The 17,993-nt window shown below is 37.9% G+C and overlaps 1 protein-coding gene across 1 annotated transcript in view; it reads right to left on the reverse strand.

The window, feature by feature from the left end:
- Positions 1-1,684: 1,684 nt before the first annotated feature.
- The window catches only part of AFG1L (AFG1 like ATPase), a 38,561-nt gene continuing 22,252 nt past the window's right edge, over positions 1,685-17,993 (reverse strand). Inside the window, exons 5-7 of the mRNA XM_010172515.2 lie at positions 4,365-4,505; positions 2,544-2,657; positions 1,685-1,819 (exon numbers count right to left, since the gene is read on the reverse strand). Coding sequence (XP_010170817.2) covers positions 1,685-1,819; positions 2,544-2,657; positions 4,365-4,505 — 390 coding nt within the window. The remainder of the gene's footprint in view (positions 1,820-2,543; positions 2,658-4,364; positions 4,506-17,993) is intronic.

Genomic DNA, 17,993 nt, shown 5'->3' on the forward strand with positions numbered 1-17,993 from the left:
GCGCCCAGTTCTGGGGCCCTCAACATAAGAAGGACGTGGACCTACTGGAGCAAGTCGAGAGGAGGCCACGAGGATGATGAGAGGGCTGGAGCACCTCTCCTATGAGGACAGGCTGAGAGACTTGGGGCTGTTCAGCCTGGAGAAGAGAAGGCTCCAGAGAGACCTTTTAGCGGCCTTCCAGTACCTGAAGGGGCTACAAGAAAGCTGGGGAGGGACTTTTTACAAGGGCAGGGAGTGATAGAATAAGGGGAAATGGGTTTAAACTGGAAGAGGATAGGTTTAGATGAGATATTAGGAAGAAGTTCTTCACTGTGAGGGTGGTCAGACACTGGCACAGGTTGCCCAGAGAAGCTGTGGCTGCCCCCTCCCTGGAAGTGTTTAAGGCCAGGCTGGATGAGGCTTTGAGCAACCTGGTCTAGTGGAAGGTGTCCCTGCTGATGGCAGGGGGGTTGGAACTAGATGGTCTTTAAGGTCCCTTCCAACCCAAACGATGCTATGATTCTATGAAATCTGGGGACAGGGACAGTGTTAGATACCTCCTCCCTAAGAAACTAGGGCAATCTTTTCAGTTCATCTGCATAATATTTTTCCCTGTTCAGGGTTTCTAAATATGCTCTTTAAAATACAAGCCAATAAGTGCAATACCTTCTTTTGTTTCAATTAGATTAAAACCAAGAATGACTCAATTGCATTTTTAACTAAAAGAAAGTTTCCAACTACAAACACGAGGTTGGGTTACGTGTTTTGGGGCACCAGTTAATATCCCATCTTTTCCATAAAACACATTGTATTGTAACACGATGACTTGCCTCAGCAGTACTGTGTACTGCTCTCCCCAGATCAGAGCAGCAATACAGGAAAGCAGGAAGATTTAGATTCGATGAAGCCTAGCAAAATTCAGGGTAGAAATATGTCACTGGTGTAGAGGCAGCATTTCCAGACTTTCAAGAACCACAAAATTTAGGGAGAGCATTAACTTGCACTTACATGTTACAGTATACCCTGTCTTATCATAGTTTCTTTTCCCATCCATGATTACTTAGATCTTAATCCTGCGTGGTTTCAAGTATCTTCAAGTTCCTCCTCAGGCTTCTCTCTTGGTTCAAACAATTAGTTTTCAATGAACCAGACTGAGCGACAGCCTGATTACAAGAAAATCTCAGAGCCTGAAAGTCAGCAGATGGTTCCACACAGGAAATAGGAAAAAAAAAACCCCAAACCCAGAACACACTACAAAGAAGTTCTGGGATTCTAGCAGGGACCTATACAGTATCAGGAGTTTCATAAAGAAAGCATTTGGTTTTTCTTTTGTGCAAACTGCATTGTACATGATAGAAGCAGCATGAACCACAAAGTGCCCTCTTCACGTGACATTATAAATCTACTGTTGAACCCTGCATGGGCCATTAACTTTGTCTCTAGATCCATTCTCCAGAACAGTTCTAATCCCATTAAACTTCTTGGACTTCAAAGTTGTTTTACAGAAGAGAAAATGAAGGCAAAATTTCATATGTCCACACATTGCTGTTACAGAAAAATAACTGAGTCCTCATGTCTTAAGCACATAAATCAGCTGATGAAAGAAACACGGTCCAGATGATAAAGTGCAATTATTATTTCAGTTGTGCTAAAAAACTTTCCAGTTCTGTAGTTTTACTTCTTGGTGATTTTATTAAGCTTTTAATTATAGCGGTTTTTTGCTTCTGTCCCCATCCTTCCAGTACTGTTCAGTCTGCATTTCCGTAAGCCGTGAGATAGTGCGCTGAAAGGCAAAGATTTCCTCTTCTCCTGTAAACATGGAGAGTCCTTTGGCAGAATCCTACATTAATACACAAAAACAGTACCACAAAACTGTGAGGGACATAGCTGTCCTGAAGGGCATCCTATCTAACTCCTAAGGCTGAATGCTTTACAGGCTTGGACAATACAAGATAGCAGCACGACAAGGGAAAATAAAATTAACCTCCAGAAATTAAAGAAAAACATCTATTTCAGCTAGATAATCCTCTGAGGAACGCAACAAAGCAATAATTTGGATTTAAAACAACATGATGATGTTAACCATCTATTTCCACTTTTCTGTTGACTAATTGTATACTGATTTAGACAAATAATTTAAAAATCCATTAACACTAAGTCATAGGGAAAAACAAAACCAGAATAAGCAACATGCAGAACAGTACTGCTTGTGAGGCAGCCCTGTGTAGTCTAAGAAGAGATAGAACAGACCATCTTTTATTTCTGTATTTTAAATGTAGGAACTAAACTTAAATCAGTGTTTTCATACATGATTGAACAGATACAACGATTAACAATCAAAATGACCCTAAAACTTATGCAAAATGGTTCTATATATTGTGACATTTTCTTTGACTATGAATAAATAACATAACCTGCAATTACGAGAGTGACAGATACACTGCAGAAAAAGCAGCAAATCTCTAGTTAAATGTTTAGTTGATTCCTCTTCCTAAAATGCTGCTGTAATGAGGAGAGCAAAACCAATTTTGTTACAAAAGGGAGACAATGTTAATATCATGTACCTGGCTCAAGTCCAAATCATCCATCAACACTCTGTGGTCCTCTAGCTCACCATTGTCATGTTCTACCAGGAACAAGCTTTGGAGAGGAGTCGCTGCAGAACAAATAATACGCACCTGAGAGAAGGAAAACAGGCAACAATATACTCACTTGGGCTTCACAGACAAGGGATAAAATACATGTTTTATGAGAAGCAAGATTCAAATTATAACCTCGGGTTTTTTCCAAGTATTTTCCCTTTCTCTTGTTAGAACTGCTGTTACAGATTTATCTGACTTAGTAATTTGGAATACCGACCTTATGGGATCTTCTTCTCAATAACAACTCGTGTAACTTTTACTCAGAGAACAGCATAACTGTGCTATTAAACACTCAGAATATCTGCTACGCAGGCTATGAGTTCACAATCAACTTTACTTTCTAAAATAACAGCTATAAAGTATTAGCAAGCAACGCTTTCTTTCCCCCCATAGTAAGATTCCTCTGAGTAGTTAAGTGCACTGCACACATATTTCCATCTAAAGACTGTTTAAATTCCAAAATTCCCAGAAGGCTGAGTTGAGCCATTCTTGCCTTCATCTATGTGCTTTATTTGCTAATAACAATAACGATGCTGTTTTCATGTCTGCTGGGAGGAGATACAATGTGCAGTGAGATACAGTATCTCTGGGGAGGCTGCAGTGACCACAGACTGAAATATTATTACAGAAGGAGACACTTGTTGAGAGCATGAAGGAAGTGTCTGCATTGTGGACAGGACAGACACAAACTTGCTCTCTCAGGCAGCTTTTCCAAACCACTGCTTGTGACAGGAGTTCAACATTTGTGTTTCTCTGATGGAGGAAGTAATAGAAAGCGGCTGTTTGCTTGCGATTCTTAATGACAGCATGTAGATAGAGCAGATCACCCCCCCATTTCTAACACACTAGTATTAGTTTATAAATATTAGCATATCCTCTTACAAACTGTCCATTTCCAAATCATAATAGACAAAGAATCTGTCTGACTTAAACGAGACTACTCCTACGCTTAGTTAATTCAATACCTTGCTGAACCAGGGCCTTTCTGATCTTCTTGCCAGGACATTCTTGAAAAGAAATCTCATTCGATATTTCCTGATTGCATAAATATTTAAGTGTGTGCATATATAATCACACATAAGACAGGGTTTTATATCCTGTATTACTTTTTAAAAAATCACCTTAAACATGAACTTCTCTTTGTTTTAGTCTTGCTGATTTTGCTTCCATGATTGAAAGCTCTGTAAATCCACATGAAGTGCTGCATTTATCATTACTATTCCATTAGCAGTTCTGCAATCTCATGTAAAGCCTACAGTGACTGTTTCCTTTAAACCTAATAATGTAACTATACTATTAACTCCTCAGTACTCTGTTCAGGAAGGCACTGATTCCTGACTAACTGCCCATACAGATTAAAATTTTTTAAATTTCCATTTACTCCAGCACAGTTGGCAGCACAATCTTTCATTATTAAAATGATGACACGCCTTCTGTGATTTTCCTGGGTTAGGAAAGAAATAACATCCCTATTCAAGAAAAGCAAATTAGCTCAGGCTTCTTTTATGGTCATGCTTAATACTCACAGAAATCTTTAAAAAATTAAATACCTGCTTATTTGCCTTTATTGCAAAGAGGCCTTTTTTGTGAAGCTAGAATGATGTTTCTTGGCAGTGCTAGTTCATTCTGGTTATGTTTTCCAAATCGCTACTACAGAAAGTCTTACTTCAAACCAATTACAACAGTCAGGTTTCAGGGCTCCCAGTATTATTCCTATACATAGAGGAAAAGCTCGGTTCTCACCTTATGCTCATAAAAGGTATCAATAAGAGTGATAAAGCGACGAGCTTGAGTCCTTTTTGCCATTGTAAGAAGTGGTATGACACGAACAAAGACCGTGTCAAAATGCTTTGATATTTCCAAGTAGTCACTGGCCCCAAGAGGCTGAAACAAAACAAACCATAAGAAATGAAGATCCAAGATAGAATGATACATAAACAATGTATTTTGAAATACTACAATTACAGAAGAGAGGGTGTTTAGTTCTGATCATATTCTTACTTTTGCTTCTTTGTAGCTTGCTTCAGGAATGCTTGCTTGCCCTTACTGACATAGGTACATATGGGTGCTCATTCCTACTGTCGGCTTTACCTGAACAGTGCTCGATAGCTAAAAATGTGTCTCTTCTGCATCCTGACAACCTCAAACAAAATAATCATTATCAACCATAATCCATAGAAGAAAAGAAAAAATATGGTTAAGCTACAAAGTCAACCTAAAGCATAAATAATTTGAACAGCTATTAGGATGCTTTCCAGCAGCAAGATTTTTTAAACGTAAATGCACAGGCTAGTTACTAAATCATAAATAGACCTGCATTTAGTTCACCCAAGACTAACCCAGACTAAATAAAAAGCTTATGTTCTAAGTACTGAAAGTAACAGGAAACAGACAAAAATACAATTTTGTAGCAGTTCCTTTATTCATGGTTTCACCCATAGTGATGAAATAAAAATCTATAAGAAGTTACTAGTTTCTATTTGTGTATCTAAACCATCAACAGAAGATATGCACAAATAGTAGTAGCTCATTCAAGTACACATTCAAATACATTAATTTTAAATTGCTTTTTCATTACATAGAAGGTAATTTTTTCTGCAAGATCTACCCTGTTAGTACTGCAGGCAGTACTAATCTTGAGCTTCTAAGTCACAGCTTTATCTTGAGCTATTAAGTCATCATATTTAGGAGAAAAACTTCATACTGCTGAAACTCATCCCATTGGTTTTACTCGTGCGAGTACTTCAGTATCTTGGACACAATGACTCCATAGAGCAAAACCAGCAGCATTTTGCATTATAATGTCACAGCTCCGTTCCCAGCTAATGAAATGTGCTGTACTAACAGTATAATATGGTTATAAAGCACTGCAATGCTGCTAAGATCTTAAAAACAGGAAATAAAATATTTTCTCTAACTGAAGTTGCTAGACAAATTTGCTGTAGGCCAAGCATAACTGCTTAACTAGAACCCCTCTGCAAGAAGTTATTTTGAGCAATTATTACTGGCTGTCTATGACCAGGACTTCCTGTTTTATTTAGATGCAAGAATGAAAAACCTGCAGAAATGGTCTATACACAAGCAAGAGTGAAGTCCTGATGGCATTCCAAAAATTCTTCTGAAAATTAATGGGAATATTCTAGAGCTTCTCACCAGCTAACCCCCGCCCTGAGGCAGGTATTACAGTCTCTGACTCTAAGCCAGTTCTCTCACTTGCACTCTCATGAATCACCCTGCTTTCCCATTTACAACCATGCAACTTCCCTGTGGCATCTATGGAAAAGAACTGTTACTATAAAAGTATTTATAGCAGTGTTTAAGAGCAGTATATACTATATCCTCTCCTCAAAGCTATATATAATGTTTATTTCCTCCCTCCGTTTCAGTCCCCAGACAGTATTATGGACTTCTTATCCAAAACCCAAGAAACTTATCATCATGAGGGTCACCAGCAACAGCTTCACGCATCACCTCTGAAATAAAATCTCATCAGGACAAAGAGTAGCTGAACTGGAAATGTTTTGATTAAATAAAGCACAAAAAGGTTAAAGAATGTGAAAGGAACTGGTGGATGGAAACATGACAGAGCTACTCCACTGCATACCTCACCATGAGACACAAGTAATAGCCAGTTGGACAGCGGTCAGTCATATCAAATGGAAAAGAAAACAATGGAAGCACTAAAAGCAACACATACTAGGATGCTGCTGGAGATTTGAAGATTGGTGGTAAGCAAACAGTTTAGGTAACAGTAACTTTTATTCCGTACTTAGGACTGAAGTACTTTTAAGTACAGAGAAGATGCCTGCACCTGAAAGGGACAACAGCAGTGACCGAGGGAAGTTGCAGGGAGGAAACAGGTAGAGAACAAAAATAAGGCTAATGCATTTCAAATGGGAAGAAAGGAAGATGGAATACTTCTTTTGCTTTTTACACAGATATAAAACCACAGTTTGTAGAGGGTTACAACATACATCTTTATCACAGCCAAGCAAGAACTCAATCTACTTCAGCAGTGCAAAAAGCAGGCAATTCAAAAGTTCCTCTAATTAAGGACATAAAAGGCAGATCATTTTGAGCTGTTTAACAAGAATTTCTGAAACACCCACGCCAGTGCTTAGTGGTAATATTCTGTAAATGTTGGCAGAAACGTGCCTTTGCAGACTCCAAAATCTTGTGATCAGAAAGATCTGAGACTAGCAGCCATGAGTATTTTAATAGAGTAAGTTTGTACCTCCCTGACAAGACTCAAGTCTGGTGAGACGCAACTGAAACTCCAGGTCAGCCAGCCTGTTGTTATACATGGCTCAGCTGGCATCAGCTGTACTTCTTTACATGGAAAAGTTCTCAGACCCTCTCCTTTTAGCATTTGGAAAGACATAACCCTGGAGATTAAGACAAAGCTTTCTATTTTGTTCTCAGCATGACTTACTCTGATATTGGACAAGTCCTTTAATTTCCTTCTGCCTTACTCCACTTACTGTAAAAAGATGGAACGACCAGCAAATTTGCAAATGCTCCATGGACAGTTTAAAGCCATTTTTGTATTCCTTTAACCTTGGTATTGGCCCCATTTCCATGCTCCCTGCAATTGCTCTGAAGCTTTCTATCTCACTTAGGAGTTAGAAAACACTTCAAATGCAGGAGACCATGATGCAGGGGCACCCTGACAGCTTCTCAAGTCACATTCTCCCTGGCCTGTTGCCCTTGCGAAACTGGCATGAGGTTGGCACAAGCACCCAGGTACCAACTCTGGGCCACACACAACAGAGAGCCAGGGAAAGCGGGTTCAAGCCCAGATTACACCTGTGCTAGAGATTCTGGCTGTACAGTCCATATGCAGAAGCTCCACTGAGGAGCAGATTTCTGCTGTTTCGGCAGCCAATACCCCTCCACTCACCTTTACAGTATGGCCTACAGGCCCTTTTTCCTCACCTTGCAGCCAGCACTGGCTTGGGACAAGATGACAAGGCTAGTGGCAAATGATCTTGGACACTTACCATTGTCCTCTGCATAACCCTTCAGTGCTGAAATTTATTTTATGAACCAGTCACAGAAGTATTCCATTTCAGTCAGTAGCACACATTAAAGTATTACTTCCTCTGAAGTTGCTAATGAAGCTACAAATCCTCGTAATATTGACACATATATAATCCTCTTATTAAAAGTTTAGCCTGATTAATCTGGTCCTCTGAACAACACACTAAAAATAACAACTTGATTTGGTGTGTGTTTCTGGTACTGTCTGATTTTTTTTATTTCATCAATTATTGATCAAAACTCAACTTCAGAACCAAAACACATTTATGTAACAATTGTCACTGACCATTTGTTACCAGCTCTTTCACACGCTGAAATATTTTTATTTTTTTTAAAAAAAGCATTAAGAGAGAAGAATCTGTCTTATGGTATTACTGTTCCTGCATGTGTATATAAGGTAAAACTGTTGTAGATTTTTGTCATTAACTCTGATGCCAGGAGTCAGTATTTTATAGGCATCATACTAATGCAAAACGCATTAGCACTAACAGGGGCTACCCTGCTGACAAAGTGTTTACTCCACTTCAGCCTGCTTGACTGAGTTCTCACCTTCATTTGTTTTTGTTTCTCTGTCTACTTAATGCATTTTCAGCTATTACCATCTCAGTTCAAGTAGGATGTTTATTATTTGGAGCTCTCTGTGGACGGTTTTAAGAGTTAGTCGTCTCCTGTTTCTATTATATATTCCATTTAATTAAAGTATAAAGCATCCTTCTTCATTGACTCATCAAAGAAGTCGCTCATCTTTTAGAGATTGTCTGAAGAATACAAAACACTATGTATGTTAGAAAAAGATATTTCATCTCAAGAGAAAATTTATTCTTGTTGATGTTGGAAGATATTCCAGGGCCAGTTCCAATAACATCCTGAAAGAGCCATGATTGACAGTAACTATGATATAGTGCAGACACTCCATCACTCCAAAACTACCTAAAACCAAAATACAGTTTAAGACTAGATAATATTTACAACTTGGACATTAAGCAATAACAAAAAATCATAGAGCCCTTTCTGTTGTTTCCAAAGGAGCTGCACTCTGTCACTAGTAGGGCTGAAAAATAGAGCACTGAGGTAATACTTCAAGATCATAATTCAAGAAAGGAACAGAAAAACCTAAGTCATGATCTGTGATGCAGCTGCACGCTGAAGTTTAAATGAAAATGCAAAATAGTAAGGGCATGGCTAACTTGGTTAAAAAATTTAAAGACAGTGATGGCAGCACAAATCTATTAGAAAGCTCTGTAAGTTACAGGCAAAGACGCAAAGTTCATTTGAGGCATTATTAATAAACTGAGAATTTAATTAAGAAGGCAATTTCTTATCAAGTTTTACTGAAGGTTTCTGGTGGGGGAAAAAAAAAAAACAAAAGGCATGTCATTGTCTAATTAAAGATCACATCAGAGGTCACACCGAGGAAAGATTAAAGTAACATGCAGTTTTGTTTTGGAGCTTCCTAACTAAGCACTATGAGTTGGCCTCCAACTTTAAAATCATTATTTTAACTTGTCTGAACACCACTTGATGTGCTATACAACTTGTTTATTAAAATATTCACTAACTGATTCATTATTCTTTCTTTTAAAATATTATTTAATATACGCTAAGATGGAAGAATCAGAGAATGGTGGGGGTTGGAAGGGACCTCAGGAGATCATCCAGTCCAACCCCCCTGCCAAAGCAGGTTCCCTACAACAGGTTGCACAGGGAAGTGTCCAGGTGGGTTTTGAACATCTCCAGAGAAGGAGACTCCACAACCTCTCTGGGCAGCCTGTCCCAGTGCTCCGTCACCCTCACAGTAAAGAAGTTTTTCCTTAAGTTTGTCTGGAGCTTCTGGTGTTGCAGTTTGTGCCCATTGCCCCTTGTCCTGTCACTGGGCACCACTGAAAGGAGCCCAGCCCCATCCATTTGGCTCCCAGACTTCAGGTATTTATAGACATTGATAAGATCCCCTTTCAGTCTTCTCTTCTCCAGGCTGAAGATATAAAAAATAAACAGACTAATGATGTTTCCAACAGTAATCACACAAATGAAAGCTACACTTTAAAAACATTATTAAAGCTGAAAAGTCAGACACCAGTGTTAAGACAGCAGTTGCCTGTGCTCCCTTAATCTTTATCTCTTAGATATATGCTGTAGTCTTGGTTTACATTAACTGATGCTTTCCTCTCTCCCAGGACCCTTGACAGCCTGTATGCAGAACAGTGGTTCTCATATAATGCACACTTGGCAAGAAGTGTTTTTTCCTCACTTCTCATGTGTCACAAGATTTCATTTTTCATGGACTTTCAAATGCTTGTGTAGAAGAAGAATTATGCATTTCTTCTTTGGCTTTTGTTACCACAAGGGCTAGGTACTTCACCTGCAGTAATGAACTTATTTTAGATATTTAACTACAGCTGAGAATCAAGAAAGTGGTACTATCTTCATTTTACAAACAGAGGACAGAGAAATTGAAAGCATATGTGAGCTCTTGATGTTAGGTTAAGCACCTCTGAAAGTTGATTTTTCAGGTTTCATAGAACACTACCAATTCAAAGTACGACACCCACTGACTTCAGTTAGAGCTGTGACTATGGCAGTCTAAGACTCAGTGCTTCAAGAAGACTGTTCAGAAAAATTAAGATTACAGTTGTCAACCGTGCAAAGGTGGTGGTTTGGTTGGGTTTTTCTGGGGTTTTTTTGGTTGATTAGTTGGTTTGGTGTTTTTGGTTGGTTCATTGGTTTGGGTTTTTTGGGGGTTTGTTTTGTTTTTTGTGGTTTAGTTTTGTTTTTTTAAATAACAACAGTATCACACACTAACTCTGGTGCAGACTATGCCAGAATTATGCAACGCAGCATTCAGCTGTATGTGATCATGTAATTAAAACATCACATAGCAATGATTATTACTGTAGTGCCCATGCAGAAGGAGGGATAAACTCACATAACACAAGCAACAGTCATTCTGAAATTTCCTAACTGCATTTTGGTGTCGATAGCACCTTACCTTATACCTACTGCACATCCTTTGTGCAAGTTGTTTTCCAGATTTGTCGTCCACATGGGTGGACCAAAATAGTTAAGGTCTCCAAAAATAGTTAAGGTTTAAACAAAAAAAAGATTTCTGTTGCTTTGTACAGTAAGGAAACAAGCCTACAAATTATTTCAACAGGTATAAGCAGGTAAAACCTGGGCCATAAGAAAGAAGTGTATATACATCAAAATGACATGTAAGTTCCTGTTAAATAAGCCTCTAGATCACAATTCAAGTGATCTTGTGATTTTTTTTAAGCTTTCAAAAGCACCTAGAAACTATACAAAACAAGGGGAAATGGGTTTAAACTGAAAGAGGGTAGGTTTAGATTAGATATTAGGAAGAAGTTCTTCACTGTGAGGGTGGTCAGACACTGGAACAGGTTGCCCAAGGAAGCTGTGGCTGCCCCCTCCCTGGAAGTTTTCAAGGCCAGGTTGGATGAGGCTTTGAGCAACCTGGTCTAGTGGAAGGTGTCCCTGCTGATGGCAGGGGGGTTGGAACTAGATGATCTTTAAGGTCCCTTCCAATCCAAACCATTCTATGATTCTATAGGAATCAGGTTTATAGGTCCATTTAAATATTGGCACTTATTGTTAAGATTTCAAAACCATGGTCAACAAAGCTTTAAAAAAATACTTTGGGGCATTTAAGAAACAAAAAAATGAATTAAAAGGGCAAACCCTTGAAACTACAATCAGCTACAAAAATCTTGTGTTTGTATATTCCCTGGTCTGTAAAGTACAGGATCTAAAGCCTCAAGGTTTACGCAGCTTTCACTGAAGTGAGTGCTTTATAAAATTAAGCCTGGGTACACATAAAATAAGGTATAAAACAGAAAGGAGGTTTGCCTAACCATATCACTACATTACAGTATTTCTACCTGAAATAAGTTTCTTAAGTGTATTTTATAAAATCTACTTGCGAGTTAGATAACGCAACTTTTTTTTGGGGGGTGTAGAAACTGATTAAATTCATAAAGCAAATGTAGCTAATGAAAGATAGACTCTCAGTCCAGATCTTAACCTGCAAAAGCTAATTTGCTGGGAAGAAAACTAAGATCAAAATCAAACTAAGGAAAACTATGATTCTAAAATGTTACTGAAACCAGTACTCATTTCTGATCAACTCCACGGTATGTTCATTTACAACTACACCTGACAATTCTACAATGCTAAAGATGACACCAAATTATAGAGTGGATACATTTAGCAGTTTTTAATGAAAGTAATTCCCTCAAAATTGTTCATAATCGTTAAATTGCAAACAGCTGAGTTGTGTCATCATGTAGGGGAGACATTCAATTGACTTAAAGGCAGATACTAGCATTCCTAAATCAATCACTTGTTGCCTTTGAAAATGGTGACTTTTGCACTTCCTTTTTTTAAAAAAAAATAAATTATTTTTTTAAAGCTTAGTTACATCTTCAATTTTCAAGTGCAAGCTATTCAAGTTAGGAACCACATCTTCCTCCTGGTTTGTTCCTATTGCAAAGGAACAACAACCTAACAGAAGCTGTTTGCCACTTCTTTATTGTGTTAATCTACACAGATACTGTATTTTGTCAATTACAGATACACTAAACTAGGAAAAAAAAATCACAGTAGATAACCTTTTACAACATAGATATTACATTTCTACTCTTAGCTTTGTTATGCTGTAGTATGTTTGCTAATGCTTAGTAACCCAAATTCCCTTGCTCTGCATTACAACTCAAACTGAAAGGCTGACAGGCTGAGAGAGTTGGGGCTGTTCAGCCTGGAGAAGAGAAGGCTCTGGGGAGATCTTATAGCGGCCTTCCAGTACCTGAAGGGGCTACAAGAAAGCTGGGGAGGGACTTTTCATAAGGGCAGTTAATGACAGAACAAGAGGAAATGGGTTTAAGCTGAAAGAGGGGAGGTTTAGATGAGATATTAGGAAGAAATTCTTCACTGTGAGGGTGGTCAGACACTGGCACAGGTTGCCCAGAGAAGCTGTGGCTGCCCCCTCCCTGGAAGTGTTTAAGGCCAGGCTGGATGAGGCTTTGAGCAACCTGGTCTAGTGGAAGGTGTCCCTGCTGATGGCAGGGGGGTTTGAACGAGGTGAACTTCCAAACCCAACCATGCTATGATTCTATGAAAACATGACCTTATTTAAATTACTTATTTAAATAAACCCCATAGATTCACCTGGCGCCATATCTTCTAATACTGGCCAGAAGCAGTTGTCTAGGACGAATACAGGAATAGGATAGGGATATGGCAATACTTTGCTGATACACTTTCCAGGTACCAGTGCTTTGTTCATGAACTTCCATGCACTTCTGTATTAATACAGAATTTAACATTTAACAGGACAGTTTGTTCTTTAGTTTACCCATCCACAAAATCAGTTTTACAGATACATTTTCCTATCATGCTAAGACACTATGTTCATTGTTTCTTGGCAGTTGGACATGTTTAATTACCTAATGAAAAGACTACAGGATCCGTGAAACAACGTTATTCCACTTTTGTAAAATAAATAAATAAATAAGAGGCTGCAATGTGTTTGCGAGCACTATAAAGTCCGTATTCCCGGCAGAGGGCAGTGGCTGCTACGCACGAGTGAGAGGAAGACTTTAAAAGGCAATATTGTGAGGAAGACCACATCTCCCTACTCCCTTAGGGCCTTGGAAGATTATATCTAAGGTACATTCTTGTCTACATTATTTACACCAGATCAAGATTCAAGCCAAACCATCACAATTACCAGTTTTTAAACAAAATTTTTATAGGGAAGCGGAGAAAGAAGACTGACAGAGGGTGATTTTTCTAAGACATAAGGAACACTGACCTTTATCTGTAAACACAGAGAAATAAAACCACTCTAATGGGGTAGTAAGACTTACATTTGCACGACTGTTAGCTCAGGATATAGAGATTTTAAAATCAAGTTAATACAGACATTTTATTTTAAAAAGTATTTTCATCTGAACTTTGGATATACATACAACTGCTGAGAAAAGGGATAAGGGAATAAAAGGATTTTTTATAAGCACCTCACTGAGTTCAAGTTATCACATCTGACCATCCAAAAAGCTTCCTAGAATTTGTCAAGGATAATTATAACTGTATTTTCTTGTCAAGAACCAGCAGCTCCTTAGAACCTACTATCGTGGTGATTTTTCATTCACACGCTAATTCGATTAAAAAACTAACTAATTCTGTTTTGCAAGTCTAACTCCACTGGGTAATGTATCCCTCACTGGCAGCTAGAGAAACTGATAGGAAGAAATGAATTAAAGGCCACAAAGAACGGGGGAAGCTAACGTTAGCATTAAAATTCAGGAACTCTGTGGGTATTCTGCTCAGTGCCTCTCCCAGTGTTCTCTGGCGACATCTCTTCATTTTATGGGACCTTAGAAGACGGTCTGATAACAAACAGTTTGATGAAAACCAAGCACAGTTCTGGTGGATGATTACACTGGAGAAGCACATTTACAGCAATCCATTCTAGTCAGAGGGAACTACTTTCAAGCCATGACAAATTCTACCATGTGCCACACTGCCACATAAACCCTGGTGTGTCAGATCTGAAAAACTGCTTCTCACTTTGCTCTAAAGCAACTAAAATAGATCAATATCCTCTCATTCAGCATTTTTTAGTTTTACACGTGTTCACATAAGCCAGTAAAGCAAAAAAGCTAAGTATATGGATTTGATCTTAACTAAATTAGCTAAAACTTGAAGTTTTCCTCAGTTGGGAAACTATGATTTAAAAATTGATGCACACAATGATGTAAATATATGTTTTCTACGAAGTCAACTGCATGTCACATGAGCATTGCGTACAATATATTAGCTGCATTTTATTTTTAGAAACATTAATGAACAATTGGTAATTACCAATAATTGATGCATTATTTTAGACAGAAATAACTCCTTATATTCTTGACATGAAAAAAAAATGAATGCTAACACATGAAACAAGAAAATAAAGACTATGATACTAGAATGGCACCAACTCTATCTCCCAAGGTCCTCAGGTATTAATTTCAAAAGCAACTATTTTGAGAATTCCACTTAAAGCCAGGAGATGTTTCAACTGGTATAAAGTTACCAATTGCTGTTTTGCTATTTTAATCCATTACATATTGGGTGATATTTCATGAAATCATGTGATACCAAAGTGGAAAAGGTTTTAATATTTCCCTTTAAAACAGAATTTTGATTCTATTTCAAAGGAAACATCACTGAATTTGAAAAAGTTTTACACACTGTTCAGATGAAATACCATATTATGAAAAGTTACTGTCTAAAGAAGTAATTGTCTGAGCTATTTTGAACACATCTCCTTAATCCTACACCAAGAAATGTTAACAAGAGTTTTTAGGTCTGGATGTTTATCTCTCTGGACGGCACAGTAACAGTTATCCAAGAACAGACCACAAGACTTATAGTCGCAATAATGTGAAAGCGGAGTCATTTGGGTGAGAAGCTGTATCTCCAACATAACAAAAGCATCCATCCTTTCACATGTGGATTCTTGCAAAACTTAATTTTTTTTCTTTCTGGAACCATTAAGGGTTATGGATAGCCAAAGGAATCAACTCACCAGGTTCTGAGTACAGAGTTGTCTGCTCAAGCTGCAATTATTATCGACAACCACATGAGCACTGGTGTATGCCAGTTTCAGAAAACTCAAAAAAATATCTTGCAAGATAATATTGCAACAATCCAGTATAATCCAAAAATTAATTTCCCAAAACAACTGATCCGCTTCATTACACTCCTTTATCCCTCTACCTTAAATTAAATAATGCTTTTTGAATTATGAACCAAATTTAACAAAGGAAATAAGTTTAACCAAAGTTAACTGCAGTAACTAAATCAAGTTATATGATATTTTGAGTTGTTCTGCCAGAAGATGTTGACAATGTAAACTTTTTCACACACACAAAAAATGTTGCTATCCATATTTATTAGATGGAAAACATGTAAACAGAGTTGATACCTTCCATTATAAAACTAGTTTTCATTTTTAAACTTTCCTATTCTGAAGAAACACGTAAACAGAGTTGATACTCACCTTCCATTATAAAAATAGTTTTCATTTTTAAACTTTCCTATTCTGAATGGATGACTCACAATGACTTCAGATGAATATCCAACTGTGTGTGTAGATGAATGTTGATTCGAAAAAGTTTCAGTCAAATACTGTATTTCTGAGAGTAAGGCTATTACAGACCTTGCTCCTCAAGTGAAGACTTTTCTTCAGGAGTGGCTCAGTGAGAAGTTGTAATGCTTCCATGCTGTGGACCAGCAATGTCAAATTTGGGAGAAAGTTGCTTGGTATCAGGGAAATAACTTATACAAGTCCTGTGAAACCCCAGTGAAATCCAAGGAAGCTACAAGCCTTGGAAAAATGCAGTCTAAACTCTCATCACAGAATGATGGTAGACTAAGTATTGTCTACGCCCAAAAGCATGAGGGGGCTGAGTGCAGATTATCCCCATGAAATGGACTGGGCACGTTCCCCTGCTGGCTCCTGAGCTCTCTTAACTGCACGTGCAGGTTCAGTGAGACACTTACCAACAGGCAGCAGGGACTCTGTGTCTCTCACCTCCCTAGTTTCAGGCAATTTAACACCAGAGGAGATCAAGAGATCCTCCAGTTTCCCCAATTTCAGAGACAGCTCAGCCTAAAAACTAGTACTTAGCTCAAACACAAACATCTCTTCCTAAAATGACACCCAGTTTTGACTCAAAACACCGTACAAGGAGGCTCTGCCATTTCCTTCACAGTTTCAAATGTACAAGGGTACTTTTTCTTCATCTTTTTTTTTTTTTAATCTGAATCTCTCTGTAGTTTCTGTTTTTCATTATGTCTTATTCTGCTGGATCTAGGAGCCCATTAATACCTGTATTTTTTTTCCTGTGAAGACAGCTGTACATTAAAATTATTTTCCAATCTTCTTTTTGATAAGTTGAACAAATAGAACTGTAATTCTGTCATCTGAGGGCTCAAATTCTCCAGCTCAAATGATTTCCAGCTTTTTCAACAGCCTCTTCAGGTTTTTCAATGTCTTTTCTAAAATTCTTATATCAAAACCACACCTAACATTCTGCCATCAATATGAGATGTTTTCAAAATTAAAGTAATCTTTCTACCCTCCTCTTTATTTTGACCCTACCCATCCCAGATGAAACTAGGTCTAAATGCTCTAACACTGGACCAGAAGCTCCTTTTGAGCTGCCTGTCCATTGCAACACTTAAAGCTATTTCAGGTCACTACACCTAGGACACAATCTCCTCCTCCTGTAGGTATGACTTGTGTTCCCAACATCTAGATGTAAAATTTTGCATTTGCTCACATTTAAAAAAGCCAAAATAAAACACAGCCTCTCCCTCCTCCCCCAAAATCTCAGTTCTGCTGAGAAATAAATGGCACCCAGCATCCTCATTTTCCTTGCCCCCCCTCATACACACACCGCTCTTTGTATTTACAGCAAATCTGTATTAGCATTTATGTTATATTCAAAACTGATGGGGAAAAAACCCTATTGTACTGTGTTTAGCATAAAAATGTCCTCATTAGAAATGTTACACTCAACAAAAATCCTTCAACAGTAATTGTTTTACGTGTTAGTTGACTAACTTATCAATCACAGGATCACAGAATGGTCGGTGTTGGAAGGGACTCCATTTAATAAATACTTTCTTGACACCACATAATAACAATTTCTTAGCAAGAACAGCATCGACAAAACTCATCCTTTTCCACAAAATCAGGGAGACTGGAATTAATTTAGTTTCCACTCTTTAGTTATCCACTGTGTGAATCCAGAACCAGCTTCTCCATTACCCTTTCTGGACTAAAATCTGAATGACAGCCTGCAGTTATACTGGTCATCATGCCTGTGTGAATTTTGCTTGTTTATTTTTTAACATTGGCACATAGTAGCATTCTTCTAGTGCCATGGAATTTCTCTTGCACTCCAATGTTTAAAAAAAATAAAAAACTAGTTAGAGATCTCAGCCTAGTTTTTCAGGACTCCCAGTGATTCAAAATGTGTTAAAAATAGCCTGCAAATACATGATAACTATTAACAGACTGAAAGTTATTTTATTATCCTTCAGTGAAACAAACTATTTAACTCTGTTTCACCTAGAATAAGTATTTTTTGCAAAACCTTCTCCTTCTTCCACATCATTATTAAAAGTTCATCCATCTCCATCTAAGAATAAGCCAATAATTTTCAGATAATATAAACCATATCAAAACTCCCATTTTACTTTAACAACAAGTCTTACAGCTGAGCAGACATGATATTTGCCCATGACCTTTAATTTCCCTTTATC

This window comes from Antrostomus carolinensis, unplaced genomic scaffold (genome assembly GCF_000700745.2).
Source record: "Antrostomus carolinensis isolate BGI_N321 unplaced genomic scaffold, ASM70074v2 scaffold3957, whole genome shotgun sequence".
Classification (NCBI taxonomy): Eukaryota; Metazoa; Chordata; class Aves; order Caprimulgiformes; family Caprimulgidae; genus Antrostomus; species Antrostomus carolinensis.